Genomic DNA, 17964 nt, shown 5'->3' with positions numbered 1-17964 from the left:
CCCGGGCCGGGCTCACCTGGGGCTTGCTTCGGGCCCCTGGGGGTCGCGGGGGCCGCCGGCGGCCGAGCGCAGCCCTTCGGGGGCCCTGAGTCCCGGGCTTTCGGCCGCGTCCGGGCGGGCGCCTGAGCCGCGCCGCTTTCGCTCGCCCTCCTGCGGGCCCCGAGCGCGCGGAGCCGCCGCGACCACCTGCCCGAGCCCCGAGCGCCGACCCCGCGCAAACCTGGCCCACGGCGGCCGCGCGTGTGCGAGGCGGACTGGCGGGCGGCTGAGGCGCACCCACCTCCCCGGGGCCCCAGCCGGACCCCGGTCGAGCCTGCCAGGGACAGCGTTTGAGGTTGGGGGGAGTGGAGTTGGGGTGAAACCAGCCCTGACTCTGCTGTCGCTGCACACGTTAACGCCCCGAACGGTGGCAGCGCGGTCCCCGCGCCGCGCCGCCACGCACCCGCAAGCCGGGTGGCCAGGGGTCCTAGCTGCGCCAGCTTAGGCCACGACAGGAAAAGTCTTGGCGCACCGTTGTGTATGCCCCGCACCGCTTCGGCGGAACAGCCTTGGAAACTTCCTGTAGTTCAGACACTTCGGTTTTCACTCCTTTTGGCGCAGAAACTTGGAAAGTGTAGGTGCACTTACAACAAAGTATGGTCCCTGGTTTACAGAAATGCTAGCATTTAAACCCCAGAGCCAATTCGCTTTTGATTTCTTTTTTCGCAGAAACCTGGCAAAAGCACCCCGTTTTATGATCGTCATGTTTAATTGATTATACACACGTGTGAGTTGGACTTCCCAGCAGGAACACTGTACTTTTATTCCCCCGCACTTCATTTGACGTGTGATTACATCCCCAAATTCCTTAATCTTGAAAATTATATGTAAATAAAATTCGGATGGGATACGAAATAAAACGTGTAAGGATAGAACTGCTTTTCAACTGAGCTCGAGGGCTTAGCGCTGATCATTGGGGTGAACGGAAGCAGTTTTGAATGAAGGGCCTGGAAATGAAAGGCCACGAGATTTAGAGAACACACGTGCCCCCAGGTCTCGGCCCGCGAAGAACCTCAGTTCCGTCAGTGCGTGACTGGCTCCTGAGGTCGGCCGGCGGCGGGCGGGGGTGGGGGTCCCCCGGCGTCCCCATCGCAGCTTCGCCCAGCAGAGGGGGCAGGAAGCAGGTGGGTGGGAGCGCGCGAGCGCAGGGCAGGGGCGCCGCGAGCCTCCGCCGCAGATGCTGTGACGCCGCGCGGGGCAGGGCACTGGCGACCTCGGGAACGCCGAGGACCGCCTCGGTGTGGGGCGCCCGAGCCCGCGCGCGCAGTCGGCAGGCGGCCGCGCTGCAGCTCCGACCGCGCCGCCCGGTAGAGGGCAGCGGCGCCCCGACACTCGCGTCCTCGGGTCCCCGCGCACGTGCCCACCCGCGCGCCCCGCGCCTGGCCACGCCCTGTCCCGGAGCCAGGCCCCAGGCGGGAAACTGCACTGCCACCTCAAGGGATCCCTGTCCCGACGAAATACCACTTCTAATGATTCCCACCCCCTCCAGGCCCGGTATCCCAACACTTGGGGGTACGTCTGCGCTCCTCTCCTATTCGTGCGGTGGCAGGCAGGCGAGACCTCGCAATTGCCCTGAAGGTGGCCAGACAAATAAAATGTGCAGGGGCTTAAAAAAAAACAGAAAACCCCCAAAATTTCCCGTAGGGAAGGCTCAAGGAAGGATCAGGGAAATGGTTTGGATTTGGTGCAGATGTTCTCAATCTAATTATCGTGTCGATCCCCTGGGTTTGAACCAAAAAAAAAAAAAAAAGTGAAATATATATGATCTGTGTAATACTCCAGAAGTACATCTGGTTGGAATTCAGGGTTCTGAATCCACTGCAATATTTTAGAAATAAATTTGATGAGTATTAGATACCCTTGTTACATTTCTGGTTATGTTTAGGTTATTTGCATGCTAACTTGACTTCCTAGAGAAATAATACATTGACTGGCCCAGAGGTCAAGCTCTATTTAAAGAACATGTAGATTTTTTTCTTCCAGAGTTTTGCCTTATACTAGGCTTCTTGCTCTCTGGGCATTGGGGGGGGGGGGGGGGGGGGGGCGCGGGTAGACAAAAGTTAGGAATGACTTTGCCAACACCACAAAATGTTGCCACTTTAAAATGGCATTCAGAACAAACCACTGATCAAAAATTATCTTAGCCGAGGTAAGTGATCAGCAGAGACCTAGAAAGCTTGTAAAAGTACATTTCCTTTTTCTTGAGTGTAGACATAGAATCAGAACAAATTGCATCTATTCCTAAAGGCGATTTTGTTTTGGTTTTTTTCTGCTTGACTTTGTCTCATCATTGTAGAAGGTTAGGGGGACTCTCTTGGACATCCAAATACAGTAAATCCATGAATGTGGATTTTGTATAAAATACTCAGAAAATGGAAAGGCTTTAGGACCTAGATCTCCATTAGCACCCACAAAGACAATAAAATGATGGCTAGCCTCCCCTCCCCCCCCCCCCAACAAAGTGTGAGAAAAAGACAGGTTAGGAAGATAACTGACCCACTACACAGAAGCAACAGGACTAAAAGTCATTCTCTAACAATGGAGCAGAAGGAAAACAACCCAGGGCCATTCTTTGTACCTTTGATGTTCAGGCTCTCCCTTTAGGGAAAGAAAGCTCACAGGTCCCAAGTTTATGATGAATTCTCCATCCCCAACTTTCAAAAATCAAGCCCCAAGTAATCAGAATGGGGGAGTGGGAGAGTGACCTGAGTGTTCCTGACCCCTTTAAATGAAATACAGCTTAGCACCAAACAAGGCAGCTAACAACTAGGATCTGAGCCCAGACTTCCAAAATTTCCTTTCTGACCCGTTTTATTTTGCCCGAGAAAAATACAGTGGCCGTCTTAGGGGCATGATAATACTAGTAAATGTAACTTAGAAGGTTGTAAAGCACTTTTGGAAGTTCAGGCTCTCCTACCCTCCTGGCATTGGGGGACCCTCCTAGCTCCTGACACCGACACGTAATTGATTAAATCCTAAGGTGAAAATTGGCAAAATCTCTAAAACACCCAGTGGATTGATGGTGACTAAATTGGTCCTCTTTGGTAGCCACCAAGAAAGGAAAAGACCTTACCTTGTTTTCTAAAACTGCTGGTTTAGTAATTGTTCTGATACCCTTTAACCTAATTTTTTGAAGGAATTAACCATCAAGACATTCTTCCAATGTCTTATAATGTAGAGCATTAGAAAAAACAAAACAAAACCAAAAAAAGCCATACTCTTTATCTCTCATAAGAGAGTCTTTATGTTCTGAGATCTTATTTATTTATAAGGGACTCATAAAACGAAGTTTCACCTAGAAACTTTATCTCCAGAAAAAGCTGGAAAATAATCTGAACTCCACAAATAATGATGCAAAAATTCAGAGATTCTCGTATCCCATGTGATAGGCTTTAAAAGAAAACTTTACAAGAGAGGCCTTCTGAAAGCTTCATTCACTTTCTGGATATTTTTGCATCCAAATTAGAACTGGTTTTGGGCACCTGGGTAGCTCAGTCGGTTAAGCATCCAACTTCGGCTCAGGTCACGATCTCACGGTTTGTAGGTTTGAGCCCCATGTCAGGCTCTGTACTGACAGCTCAGAGCCTGGAGCCTCCTTCAGATTCTGTGTCTCCCTCTCTCTCTGCCCCTCCCCTGCTTGCACTCTGTCTCTCTCTCTCTCTGTGTCTCAAAAAATAAAGTAAACATCAAAAATTAAAAAAAAAACAAAACTGGTTTTGAAGAGTATTCGGCAAGAAATATTTCCGATAGGCAGAGACAGAACATACTGCTAAGTGTTTTACATCATAAATTTATTCCCCAACAAACATAAAGGCATGCCTACTCTGTGGGGCATGGGTAAAAATGAATCGTACTCCTAATAAGTCACACAGGAATCTCAATTTCACAAAGACAGAAGTTGAAAATTATACCAAGGTATTCATTCAAGCTGACTGAATTTGAAATGTTTTAAATTTAGGAATATCTAAGGCCAGACAGAAGTTTTGAGACACTTTAAATTTGAAGAGGCCTTTTCCTTAAATCAAAAGAGTATGAATAACAGAAGGAAATTACTTTGTCTTCCTTTTGTCTTTGGCGACTGCCTTCCAGAACAATTTGGCATAGATGACTGGAATAAATAAAAGGAAGGTTCCAGATTCTTTTTTTTTTTTTTTGAGCTCAAGACAACCAAACTACTTTTAATTGTTTTGTTTTTTAAATAATGCTTTCTGTTAATTATTTCTAAGTACACCATTCACTGTACTATGTAAATACCCACCGAATAAAAGTACACATTTTGCTACATGTAATTACACGCACAGTACACAATTCGTCTCCATCCGCCAAATGTACGTGTAGTTATATAATTGTACCAAGAACCTGCCGAACTTGTAAGATCAAACTATAATGACTTGTAAGCAGTAGGCTCTCCGGCTCACCACCCCTCTCGGCCTCTCTCTGGTGACAGCATCTCTCAGGCTCCGAGACCCTTTTAGAAATCTTCAAAGACTTAATTTCTGGCCCACCGTTTAACTTTGCCTTACACTTCTGGACAGCATATGCCGACGCCACTAACTGTAGGTATCTTTCTACACCTCTAATGATTACGTTCTGCGGTCCTCCGCTCCTCTTGAACGAGAAAGCTTGTAGCTGGAGCTTTTCGGTTGGAGTTCGGTCTTACCCTTGGAAAACACAGCTGGCTTCATACTCCCAAGCCCCGAGGACAGACCTGGGGCATCTCATCACCCAACAATTCCCTTCAACCCCACCTTACCAGCCACGCCCCCTCCCCCACCGCAGCAGCCTCGTTTGACCAAACTTCTATTCTAATATAAATCTGCTGGAAATGTTGAGTGTATTAGATAACACATCTCACTTCTCCCCTTTTGCCTCTTCCGCATCTTAAAATGCCCATGGAAATGTCATATTACATATTTCCTGTACACAGTGGCCATAAATGCCTTCCTATGTGACTCTCACTGATGTCATTGCTGAATCACTAGAAATTAATAGTGTACCTCGTCAGTAGCTTGAAAGGGCTTGAAATATGTAAGGTATTGTATAAATATCATTATTGTCTTGCTTAATGTAAAGTTCACATTCTGTGCTAAGACCTTATATTAATTCCTTTTCTTTTCTCCTGGGAGATATGAGCCATATGCATTCTATTTATATTGACCTTTCATTATAAATATTGCTCTTACAATATCAGTTTGCCATCTAATATTTTAAACACACAACTACATCTCCGGTGCCAGGACATCCACAGTAGATACATGTGTTGTTTTTTTGTTGAAAAATTGCATTTGCAACATGAAGGCAAATATTGTTTTGTTTCTCCGCAAGATCATTTATGACACATCTCTGCAGTTATATGGTTGGAGTTGAGTGAAGATTTGTTTTCATGAAATGTAATTAGATTTTCTTTTGTCATGAGCACTGTCAGATTGGATATTATTTTTTTTCCCGGGTAAATGTGGTTTGGAAGTTCCCGAAAGCTTGTTTTCCACTGGAAAATAGGGAAGCTGATCTTTCTAGCAGTGAGGAAAAAACTTTCTTCATTCCCTCGAGCTCCATTCACACTAAATATTTGATCTAATGTCAGTTTTTGAGGATCTGTATTATAATATCTTTAGAGCTTTAAGTCGCTAGCAGAATCCCATTGGATGTCAAAATTTTGTGTGCGTGTGAGACACAGAAAAAAGGAGGAAAGTGGGCCTCTAATCTAGGAACTGTTTTTTCTAATTAAAATATTCACACACACGTGTCATCTGAAAAGTCAAAACGTTACATAAAAGAATGAAATGCAAATATTCTCAGCACAGAAGTATTTCTGGTAACAAAACGAGCAAAATAAAAAATAAACAAACAAACAAAAAGATGGACCGACCTAAAGTGTCCAACAATACAGGAACGTCCAATAACACAGAAATGATGAAATATTGTATAGCCGTTAAAAGTCATGCTTGTAAAATATGTAATGACACGAGAAAGTGTTTATTGTATAAGCAGAAAATAGGCCATAGCGTGACCCCAACTGCAAAGAACAGCGTATTTTGTCTTCGGTATAAAATGCAGTAAGAAAGTACACGACAATGTTAACAGCAGATGCCTCTAGACAGCGACTGAATGGGTAAGTTTTATCTTCTTTAACATTTCTGTATTTTGTATAATTTCTACATGAGCATATGCCGTCTTTATAATACAGGAAAATAGTGAATATTGTTCAAAATAAGGCTGGCGGGAAGGGCCGGCATGTCATTTTTTAAGCAGCAATTTAACTCTAACCAGAAGGGGTAGCATGACCTAGTGATTAAAGCAGACAATTGAAAACAGAGGGAAAATCATGTCCTAATTTTGCCACTGAGTCACTGACTTTGCCTCAGGTTTCCTGCCTGTAAAATAGGAATAATTAATACTTTCTTGTAAAATGCTTTTGAGCTCTCCGACGAGAGATCCCATAAAGGTACAAAGTGTTGTTCTATTAATGCTAATTGAAGTGGATATAAAATACAAAGGCATTCGAGAAAAACTGCAGTCATTACGGTCGGTGGAAGGAGGCACTGTAGATACCCTGCCAAATGCCAAACTGTGGCTGTGTGGGTTCCCTGTGCTCTTTATAAAAGTTGTTTTGGGGGCAGATAAGGATGTCACCAACAATGCTGTCTAATCACCAAACGCTGTTGAGTAAAGTGCTGTGTCACACACTATAAAGAAGCAGAGAAGCAGTAGACAAGATCCCTGCCCCTAGAAGCTTACAGTTCTGTTGGGAATAGGTCCAAAACGATAGTAAAAAAAAAAATACAACAATCTTTTTTCAACATGGAAAAAAAAAGCAACAATTCAACTTGAGCAGAAGGCAATACGTACAAAAGAAACTGATGAAGTGGGCATACATGCCGTAGCATTAGCTTTTTAAAAACATACTTTTAAAGTAATCTCTACCCCCAATGTGGGGCTCGAACTCAAGACCCCGAGATCAAGAGTCGCGTGCTCTGCCTACTGAGCCAGCCAGGCGCCCCCCGTCACACTAGCTTTGATCTGAGCAGTGAACGGAGATGCCCCTGTCAGTTCAGATGAGCAGAGGACTTCAGAAATGTTGGGGTGTTGGCCAGGGCAGGAGGTAAGAGGTGGTAAGAAAGATGGGGTGTGTTAGGGGTCAGGAAAAGCACGCACGATGCCCACGAAGGAGGGGAACAGTGAGTGGGTTGTTTCAGCTGGGAGCCCAGGAGGTGGAGAGCAGACTGGCATGTTAAAGGCTTGGCCAGATGGGAAGACGCTGGTGGCATCGCCGAAGGGGCAAGTGGGGACTCTGCCATTTTGGAAGATGGGCCACAGAGCTGCCGGCCACGTGCTGTTCCCGTGAACACGTGAGCCCCCGTTTCCAATTCACCGTGCCAGAAACACCCTTAGCAGTCAGCATTTGAGCAGTAGGGCTCAGGAGAGGCGGTTCGCGCTGAAGCCAGCAGCCAGAGGGTCAGATGTGGGTTCAAATTCTAGTAAAGAACGTTTTGCCCTTGGGCATGTTCTTGAACCTCGCCGAGTCTCAGTCTCCACCAGAGACTTGCCCACCTCCTTGTGTGCGGTGCCGATGAAATCAGAAAATGTACATAAAATGCTTTGAGCTCTACCTGCGTGGACTAAGCACCCAGTAAGAGCAAGCCACTGTTTCATTTACATCCACGTACCCTAACTTGGCGTCTCTGCATTCACACGCATATAATACCATTTTAGAGACAAGCAGACTGAGCTTCTGGGCACCAGTCGTTTGGTGAACAGGTTGGATGTCCCGGCCAGGTGGCCAAGCTCCTGCTCAAATTTCTGACCACCCCTTGATGACGGGATCTCAGCTGCCCGCTCCCAAATGCCTTTCAGAAGCGATGGATGCTTTTCTGTATTATTCCTCCCAAAGATATTTATTGAAGGCCTACTGTGTGCCAAGTCCCGGCACCTGCTCCACAAGAAATCCCAGAGCGAGGGAGAACGGCCCCTCGCAGCCTTCTCACCCTCTGCCACATCAGCCATGTCATTGCTAGTTAAATGCCTTCTCCTCCCCCAACATACATTCTTCAGGCCACAGAGCACTGTAATCCTTCAGCCTTTTTTGGCAACGTAAGCACTTATCACCAGAATGAAGTCTTTGGTAGGTCTGACCTTGGCAAAGGCTACTCTCGTTCTCAGCGTCAAGGCCTGTTTCCCCCCAGACCTTTTATTTCAGAAACCAGGGCTGAGACCACAACCATACACAGAGAAGCAAAGTTTCCCGCTTGCCCAAATGTGATGTGAAATGAAGTCAGCTCAAATCTACAAATGCTCCCAATCAGGCTGGTGTGGGTGTGTGTGTGTGTGTGTGTGTGTGCGCGCGTGCACATGCTAGGGACAGGTGGAAAGGCAAGGTGGGGGTGTATATACAGCCAAATGAAATGCGGTAGCCTTTTGCCTTTGGAGAAAGTTTAAAATCTGGCTGAAAAGACACTGGAAACACGTAATTGGTTCCATCGTACAGGCTCTTTGATGTGCATGAGGAAATATCTGATGCTGGCAAAGGCCCGGAACACCCCAAATACACGCAGGTCCATTGCTGTCGCTGGTAGATAGTGCTCTGGGGACATCAGGGTCTGAGGCACCCAGCCCCATTCTGACACAGCCATGCACCTCCCTTAGACTTCTCTCCCATTTGGAGACTCCTGAGGTCAGGCGTCCTCCCCCCCCCCCCCCACCCGCCACCACAGTAAAACATATTCATGGAAACTCTTGCAAGAGGTTGGGAATAGAGCCATAAAGGGTATCCTATTATCTACTGATGTCCTGAGGGTGAAAAGGCCAGATTGAAAGTCACAAGCCTGGAAGAGTCATCTTTGTCTGTAAAACCACCAAATAACAACAATTATTATCCAGGGAGCACCTGCCATCTGTCCTGAGCCATACAAAGCTTTTATCTCCGATCTTCACAGCAGGTTTGCAAGCAGGAAGCATTTTGCATATAAGAAAGCCGAGGATGGGAGAGGCAAGGAGACTTCTCCAGTGTCTGGTCTTACTGCTCGGCCCTAGACCAACCTGCAGCTGCCTCGTCACCCCCAGGCCCCCGCCTGGTCCGTCGGAACCCACCTGGGACATGGGGACAGGCAGCCTCTCTGTCACCCCTTCAGGAAGTCCTGGGTATTGCCTTCCCCGGGACGGATGCCTTCATCTTACCTTACAGCAGCCTGCTTGCCAGGAGTCCTCCTCGATGTCTCCGGACATTTCTCTGCGGCAGTAGAGGCTCCAGACACCCTGGTCCAGGGCATCTATAATAAAGATTGATAACCTGACCTTGGTCTTGAATGAGACATCGATTGCAAATGAGAGGCGTCGGGGAGAGTCAAAAGTCCCCTTAAGTACAGGAAGACTGGATGTTTGGCAATCCGGGCGGCTGGAGAGAGGGGTGTGTTTTCCTAGCCAGCATTGGGATTCTCCTCGCCGATTGCCCAGGGGCTTCTCACTTCTTCACGTTCGGGGAGTCTGATCTAATGGACTGTCTGGGGAAATATCTGATCAACGATCCAGTTCTGGCTACAAGTGTGGCTGGGAGGGTGGGGTCACGGGTTCGCTATCAGAGGCGGTTCAGTAAAGCGATTACAAGTCATTCCAAGTTGGGTATCCTACCCTGTCTCCTTCCTAAATGTAACGCTGACTTGTGAGTGGGAGGTGGGATTAGTTTACACAAGCTCTGTTGATCCGATGGCATTTTATTACCGACCAAGGCGGACCAGGTGGTGGGGTTTGGTTTTGTTTTCTTTTGGAACAGCTCTGCGTGTTCCTGTCGAGCCGATCTCTCCCACCCCCACCTTTAGACGCTGTGTTTTCCTTCCCCAACAGGCTCCCTTCGAGAAAAAAAGAGAACTGACCCCCCTGGCCCCTCTCGCTGTCCTCTGTAGCCTGATCTATTTAAGACACGTTCTCTTCAAACAGATCCTGCCCCAGTTTCTCCGAGGGCTGCCTCTTCCTCTCCTGCCCTCCGCCACCGCTGCCGTGAGCATTTGACACCAGCTCAGGAATCTCGTAGCTTCTCGCCTTTCCATTCCCGGAGGAATTTGTTATTCAACACTTCAAAGCGGAGACTTGTTTGCACCTCTTGTTTCAAACAATAGACCAAATTTCCTGTCGCTGCTTCTCTTAAAAACTGCCTGCCTCACGCTCCGCTCCCGGGAGCAATTGCAGCAGCGACTCGACTGATGAAGAAAAGAGCTAAGTCCTCACCCACCCATCTTCTCAGAGGAGACAGGGCCACGGGCGGGGTGGAGTGTGGGGGGGGGACAGGGAAGGTCACAGGCTTGGACCTCAGAGGGGACAGATCCGTGTGCAAACCCTAGGCTCGAAGCCAGGCGACTTTGAGCCGGTTCCTTAACCTCTCTGAGTCTTTGTGGCCTCACCTGTCACATCTGCACCATAGCTAACCTATCCCGTGGGGCTGTCGTGAATTGTGCTGAAATGAGGCAGCGAACTCCTGCCTCGCGATGGAAGTTAAGAGCACGTTCCCTGCTTCTCCGCCGCCCGGACTCAAATCCTAGCTGCGGCATGATCTTTCTCTGCGTCCTTGGGCTCAAATTGCCTGAACTCTGTGCCTGCCCTTCCTTATCTGTAAAATAGAACTAATTACCATGCCTACCTTGTGGGATTAAAGAAAACCTCAGACTTGGGCTCAGACCTCACCCGGTCAAGACTTACTCTCCCTCAGCACCCCTATTTTACATTCTTCTGCCTGTAATTCTTTTCTTTGCTATTACAGTTTTTGTTTAGCAGCCCAGATCCGTCATAGAACGTTCCTAGCCCATTGGGAGTGGAATATTTGTTCATACTTCCTTGTTCCAGGAGTATGGTTTTTGCTTAACTCCAGGATGATGACACTACCCGTGGGATCGGAATGGATCCGTAGCCATGGGGGTTTAGGGTGGGGAAACTCTTCTGCATGATACTGCAATAGTCCATACATGACCTTACGCACATGTCGAAACTCATAGAAAATACACCACTAAGAGTTAGCCCTTATGTAAACTGTGGACTTTGGTTCATAATAACATATCAGGATGGGTTCTTCACCGTAACAAATGTACTATGTGATAATGCAAGATGTTAATGATAGTGGAGACTGGGGGGCGGGGAGGGAGGCATATGGGAATTCTCTGTACTATCTGCTCAGATTGTCTGTACAACTAAAACTCTTCTCAAAAATAAAGTTGCTTTTAAAAAAAAATATTTTAAGTTTATTTGAGAGACACAGAGACAGTGCAAGTGGGGGAGGGGCAGAGAGAGACGAAGAGAGAGAGAATCCCAAGCAGGCTCCGCACTGCCAGTGCAGAGCCTGACGCGGGGCTTGCTCCCATGTCAGATCATGACCTGAGCCAAAATCAAGAGTCAGATGCTTAACTGACTGAGCCGCCCAGACGCCCCATAAAGCTGCTTTTTTTTTTTAAGTTTATTTATTTATTTTGAGACAGAGAGAGCGCGAGAGCACACACATGCACACACACATGTGAGCAGGGGAGGGGCAGAGAGAGAGAGGAGGAGGAGAATCCCGAGTAGGCTCTGAACTGTCAGCACAGAGCCCGACACAGGGCTCAGTCTCATGAACCGTGAGGTCATGATCTGAGCTGAAATCAAGAGTCAGAGTCGGGCACCTAACCGACTAAGCCACCCAGGCACCCCTCAAAACTAAAGCTTCTTGATTAAAAAAGAAAAAGGTGAGGCAGGTTCTGTTGCATACTGTTACCCTCCTAACACACTCACAAATAGGGACCAGCAGCCAGGAAGTGACAGCATCATGCTGTATGGGTGACCCGAAATTAACAACTCTTTTCTTGTGGGCAGGTCCCATGCTAATGGCTCACAGTGAATCAGCTTTGTCCCTGGAGGTAGAGACCCAGACTGGAGGCTTTCTCAGGGGTCTCAGGATCAAGGTCCCTTCAATGTCTCCTGGGTTCTGGAGTAGATAGTGCTGGGAGTGGAGGTCCCTTCTCTCCTTGTCCCGAGTTCACCAGAGCAAGGGATCGTCTGTCATTTCCTACCTTTTGAGTCCTGGGCTCTTCTGTAACCACAGTTAATGGACTTGTCTTTCTCAGGCTCTTGAGCCACTGGCCTCATCATCCTGCCTCGCAAGATATGGTTCTGTGGTCGAGTGAATCCCTGAAGCTTCTCTCTGGTCCAAAGCCTCTGAAGCGCAAACTCCATGAGAAAAAGCAATTGAATCTCATGGAATTAAAGCAGCCTTCCAGGGGCTCCTGGGCGGCTCAGTCAGTTAAGTGTCCAGCTTCAGCTCGGATCATGATCTCAGGGTTCGTGAGTTCAAGCCCCACATCTGCACTGTGAGTGCAGAGCCTGCTTGGGATTCTCTGTCTCCCTCTCTCTCTCTGCCCCTCCCTGCACCCCCTCTCAAAATAAATAAATAAACAAATAACTTAAAAAAATAAATAAACAAAACAGCCTCCCCACCCAACACAAATCCCCCAGAGCAACTGAGGTCTGATTACTTAGTGTCTTGAGGCCAACGTTACAATAACCCTGGAGTAAAAAGCAACCACAAAAAGGAAGGCAGAAACTCTAAAAACATATTTTAAATACAGACAGAAACTTCCCCCAGCGTATCCTGTCTGGTTGCCAAGACCCCAAACTCTTACCCTGGGAGACTGAGTTTTCCAGGCATGTCACCGATTAATAAAACCATCAATTTAGATACACTCACACAGCGTATCATGGAAGGGGGTTGGCACCGAAACTGTGATCAGGCGCTAAGATTGCTAAGATCCGACGAAAGCCAAATCGGAAGGCAATGGCATTTGATGTAAACTGTGGCGTTGGGATTATAGTAGGTAATTATCACAAGTTGTGTTAGCAGCACGATTTAGCGGAGAAAACACAAAATGGTGACGCAGAACAGTGGGGCCAGATCAGGCCCTGCCGCTCGCGGGCTGTGCCAGCCCTTCCAGCCTCTCTGTTCTCATCTGCAAAATGGGCGCAGTCATACTTGCCTCACGCACCGGCTGCAGAGAGTATTTGGGATAGGAGACGTCCAGCGTCTGGGAAGGCACCTAGCACACGCACCAGCACAGTCTGGTTTCTGTCCCCGACACACGGTTGTAGATCTTTATGAAAGATGTTCCTGTAAAATTTCACCCGAGCCCAGTAAGATGGAGTAGTGAAAAATAACATGAAACGAGGCATCAGTGACATCTTCTGTATTTTGCTTTGTGTTTCCAAGCTCCTGGTGTAAATAATTTACGGTGTTAAAAATGAGTTACCAGCAGGCTTTTGAAGGACAGAAGAAAATTCTTTCTAAAATGAGGGATAGTCTTCATAATGAGGGACTACTGAGTGGAGGAAAAATTTAGAATTTAGACCAGCATCTTTTACATAGTTATTAATCTAGTTGGAGAGGATCTTTAATAATTAAATGATATTACTGCAATATAAGTGATATTTTATTAAGCTTAAATGAAATGTACATTTAGGAACTTAATTTGAAACATCGCCTGCTTTGTTATTCTATTTTTCATAATTGCATATGTTTGGAAATTATGTTTTCTTTTCTGCACTGGATTATCTGCCTATGTACTTAGCCTTTTGCTTTATTTATAGGAATGTTATTTCTTGTGTTATAAGGAAATTGATATGAAAGCTCTAAATGACAGACCCCAAAGTTAGCTTCAAGTCTCTGACTAATCGCTAATGAAATATCCATAATTGATGAGGAAGAAATCATAAATTGCAATGAAACACAACTTCATTTCATAAATGCCTCCTGTTTGCCTGACAGCTTGGGAAATTTCTTTGTCGTTTTGGAAATCAATACAACAGACAGCCAAACACCAGACGTCGCGGCTCAGCCTGAGACGAAATAAAAGATTGAAAACCCCTCCATCACCAGCTGTCAATTGCTGAAGATCATATTGCTGAACGCAATAAATTTTTTTCTCCATCCAAACATTACTCAGCCTCCGTGAACTCTCGTTAAGGGCCAGATGCACACACATTATGGCTGTGAATTCGCAGCACAGAGAACAGGACAGCTGGTAGTTATCTGGTTAGTTGATCGATAAGGACAGGACAGGCTGGTGACGAACCTCCACCATTACCACCCCCGCCCTCCCGCCCTCCCTATCCCATTTCGGGACTGAGCTATGCGCTCTGACTACCCAAACAGCACGGATTAACCAGCTCTCCTGACTTTTTCTTCCTTCTGCCTCACCTCCAAGTTCCCAGCAGATCACGCCTATGGAATGATGCATCCCAACTCCTGGAAATCTTAGCCTGTCTTCCTTCCAACAGTTCAGAGTTATGCTCACTGACTCCCCCCCCCCACCCCCCCACCCCCACCCCACAGCCACTCTCCGCCTTTAATCCCCTGCCCTATGCTCAGGGTGGCCACTTTGCCAGGGTCCCTTGCACTCTGGCTTCCCTGTGGCTCCAGCTGTCGCAACCCTCCCCCTGCCCCTTCCGGCCTGGGGTAGTGACAGCTTCCTGCTGCTGGTAATCTCAGGGGGCCCAACACCCCTTGTTGGCTCCCTCATTCTTGCCCACACCTTGTACCTAGTCCCTGGTTAACTTCCCTTGACTCATCTGCGTTTGACGCTTGTTTTCTGGTAGGCCCCTGACTGATACAGCAGGAATTCAAAATATATATGTCACTTACATTACATGAATGAAAAGGGATAAAGAGAACACCTATGCACTCAGCAAAGCGATATTCAGGTAGGATTTCGTCCATTTTAGCCCCCCTGTTGTCAGCATGCATAATACCAAGCTTTTCAAGTGCCCCTGGTTTGCTTGTCTTTTCTGCTAACCCCTAGCAGCAGCGAGGCTGGCAAAGGGGTCTGTCTTCCTCCCTCTTGCTGTTTTGTCTCTCAGGGTCTGAAGCTCTGTCAATGGTGATGTGTTGAATGAATGAAAGCGTCGACCAATCTTATTCATCAAGACCATCTCTTGCTGGGGCCGAGGCAGTGGTCCTGTGCAGTTCCGATCTGAGGGCATTTAGCTCAGAGGATTAAGGGAGAAGCCACTAAGGTAACACGCTAGCAGGCTAGGACCCCTGTTTCCTGAAGCCCATAGAATAGCATAGGGCAGTTAAGGATCACAGACTCTCTTGCAAATGGCTCATGGGGTTTCCTGGGAAGCCTCCTCTCCAGGGACACCTGTGGTTTCTGAGCCTGGCTGGGGATTGAGAAAGGTATTTCTGCAAAGTAGGTCTGTAGCTGGGGCCTTAGGGTCAGAACTCGTGGCCTTCACCCCCCCCCCCCACCACCAGAGAGAAGGAAGCCCAGAGGCCAGCTGAATGATCATCTTTTCCACCTAAAGAGTTGGGGGTCAGTTCATACGCTTCAAATCTTGAAAGTTGAGCTCACTTGGGGACGGTCAGCACCGAAAGGACGGGGCAGGGAGGGGAAAACAACACAGGCTTCGGAGCAGGGCACGACCAGGCTCCACGGCTGTCCAGCTGGGCGGCTGCGGGCGAGTGGCCGACACTGAGTGGGGGTCTCCCGACCTGCAAAGTGGCGGTGATTCCATAGGCCCTCGGCACCGTGGGCTTAGCGCCTGTGGGTTCCGGGATTTGGGACCAACCCTGAAGGTCTGTGATCTGCGCTGTTGTGCAGTTTCGCGGGATGCCAGCAGGCAGGTGCATGGGGGCTGGTCATTTCGCCAAAGAGTCATCTAACAGATGGTCCGGCCTCCGTACTGGGCTTTCACACACCGCCGTGGACCCGTTTGGAGGGGTAGAGCTATGCATGCTACGGTATATTTCGTAGCTTTGCGCTTTGGAGGAAGGACGAGTTCAAAAACACGTGGTAGGGAATCGGCAAAGAAGTGTCTCAAGCCCTCTGGCCAAGTTGAAAGGCGGCCGGGCCTTGTCGAAGGCAGCGCCCCTCCAGAGGGCATGGTCAGGGTGGACTCCTCCTCCAGGCTGGGCTGGGCCGTACCAGGTCTTAGGTGGGGCTGGGAAAGAGGAGATGAGAAGGGGTTAAGAAATCAGGTTTACGTGGCCTGGCTCCCGCTTTCAGCTTCTAAGTCATGGACAACATGATAGAAGGGGACATCAGGTGGCTGGATGCTGACCTCACGTTCAGAAAGAAAGGAAGAAGGGGACCCGTGGCCCAGGCCTCTGTGCTTTCCATGTCCCTTCCATTCTGTCAATCTCGGCTTCTGTATTCTCAGGTGCACAGGACATAGGGACCAAATCATCCACTTGACATGCGCAGGGCCACCTGAGCGAGCATCTTGAAGCTCTCTGGTGTGGCCTGCGCCCTGCTAACCTTTTAGCTTCGCCTCCATTTCCCCTTGAGTTGAAACTCTCAGCCCCCACGACCATCTCAGCCCCGCAGTCACCGCTCTAGCCACACCAGACTCTTCCCAGCTTCCCCCCACCCCCATCGCCCACCCCGCCACACCCACAGTATAGCATCAGCGGCTCCCTCGCGGCCAGCACCCACTCTGATTGGTCAGAGCCCTTCTATTCCGATGGGCCAGTTGCTAGCATTTTCTAACACCAGACACCAGACTTGTCACTGACTCTGTTCTTTGCCCAGAGTTTAACCACCAGCGCAAGGGGCAGGCAAGTCTCCCTGCCAGGAGTTCGGTCAGCCACTCCCCGGGATGGGCAGGTGGCCCCAACTCTCAAGGCCAATGCCATCCTTTGGCCCCAAATCCGCGACACACAGATTCCATCGCAGAGTCGAAAGTTATCTGCGATCTGTCTAAACATACTTCGGTGACTTTTCCGTTTCTGCCCCTGGACTGAGCTGTCTGAGGACAGGGGCCTCGCCTCGTGTCTCTTTGTATCCCCCTCACCTCCAAGTCGGACACAGAGTAGGTGTTTAATAGACACTTGACGAAGGCAGGAGGCAGGTTCACGCTTCGGTTGAGAGTCCAAGGTCAAGGGATCACGAGTCGATGCTACAGTGCTCCTCATTTTTAGGGGCTTTCTTCGAATTTAAGAATGGGAGGGCCATGGCAGCCACCACCATTTACTGGTGGCCAGGGGAGCGCTGAGCGCCTTCCAAACATCTGGCGCCGGTGTGAAAGGAGCCGGGCGAGGCCTGGAGCCAGCATTAGGCCATCAGAGAGCTCTGAACCTGATAAAATCCTGACAGTCCCAGAAGCCAAGCCGGACTGGGGTGTGAGATCATCAGATGCCTGAGATACTTGAATCAACTTGTTCACAGCCTTCCCCGGTCATGTTTTTCATAATTCATGATTCACATGAGATTTTTAACAACAAAAACACTCAGATTAAATTTTTATAGGAGATGTTTTTCACTCCTTATACAAGCGTTATCAACCATTTTGATCAGAAAAAAAGAAAAAAAAACACTTCTGCCCACTTCCATAATTATTTAAGGATTTTTTTTTTTAACTTGTTTTTCTACTTGATTTGATTTGGAGACAGGAACTCTGGGCAGTAAAAGGTGGCTTTAAATTGTGGCTTCTCAGGTGACTCAGGCAATTCGATGATCCAATTTGCTTTCACGGGTGGGACAGAACATCATGTATTATTTACCAAAAGAAAGAAAAAAAAGAAGCTTCAGCAAACACCCTAAAGTCAGTTTCCCTTCTTTTCTGCTGAAAGCGTATTTAAAGGGATAGCCTATCTTTTTCTATTCCACCCAGATGTTTTTCAGCGGTTTATGGGCAGAACCAACAAGGGACAAGAGAAACCCATCTCTCTGAGTAAAACGTTGGCTTCCCCAATTCTCCAATCACGCTCGTTATTAGTACCGTCTTAAAACCCTCCGCTGATCTTATTCTCTCGATTATCATGGCCCTGCTGCTTCTTCGAGGGTGAGCCTTGTGCCCAAATGCCTTCAAACGGCAGCGGGGGAGAAAAAAACTAAAGACTCAAAAACAAGGAGGGACGAATGTTATGTCCCGTGGGTTGTATCTCCATTTTCAGAAAGCTTTAAAAGGGGCGCCTGGGTGGCT

At 48.1% G+C, this 17964-nt stretch overlaps 1 protein-coding gene across 1 annotated transcript in view; it reads right to left on the bottom strand.

Moving 5' to 3' along the window:
• The window catches only part of CUX1 (cut like homeobox 1), a 377056-nt gene extending 366772 nt beyond the window's left edge, over positions 1-10284 (bottom strand). Inside the window, exon 1 of the mRNA XM_043559788.1 lies at positions 9214-10284. Within this exon, the coding sequence (XP_043415723.1) occupies positions 9214-9261 (48 nt within the window). The 5' untranslated portion in view covers positions 9262-10284. The remainder of the gene's footprint in view (positions 1-9213) is intronic.
• Between the last annotated feature and the right edge of the window lie 7680 nt (positions 10285-17964).

This window comes from Prionailurus bengalensis, chromosome E3, assembly GCF_016509475.1.
Source record: "Prionailurus bengalensis isolate Pbe53 chromosome E3, Fcat_Pben_1.1_paternal_pri, whole genome shotgun sequence".
Lineage (NCBI taxonomy): Eukaryota > Metazoa > Chordata > Mammalia > Carnivora > Felidae > Prionailurus > Prionailurus bengalensis.
This window is presented reverse-complemented; position numbering and strand designations above follow the sequence as displayed.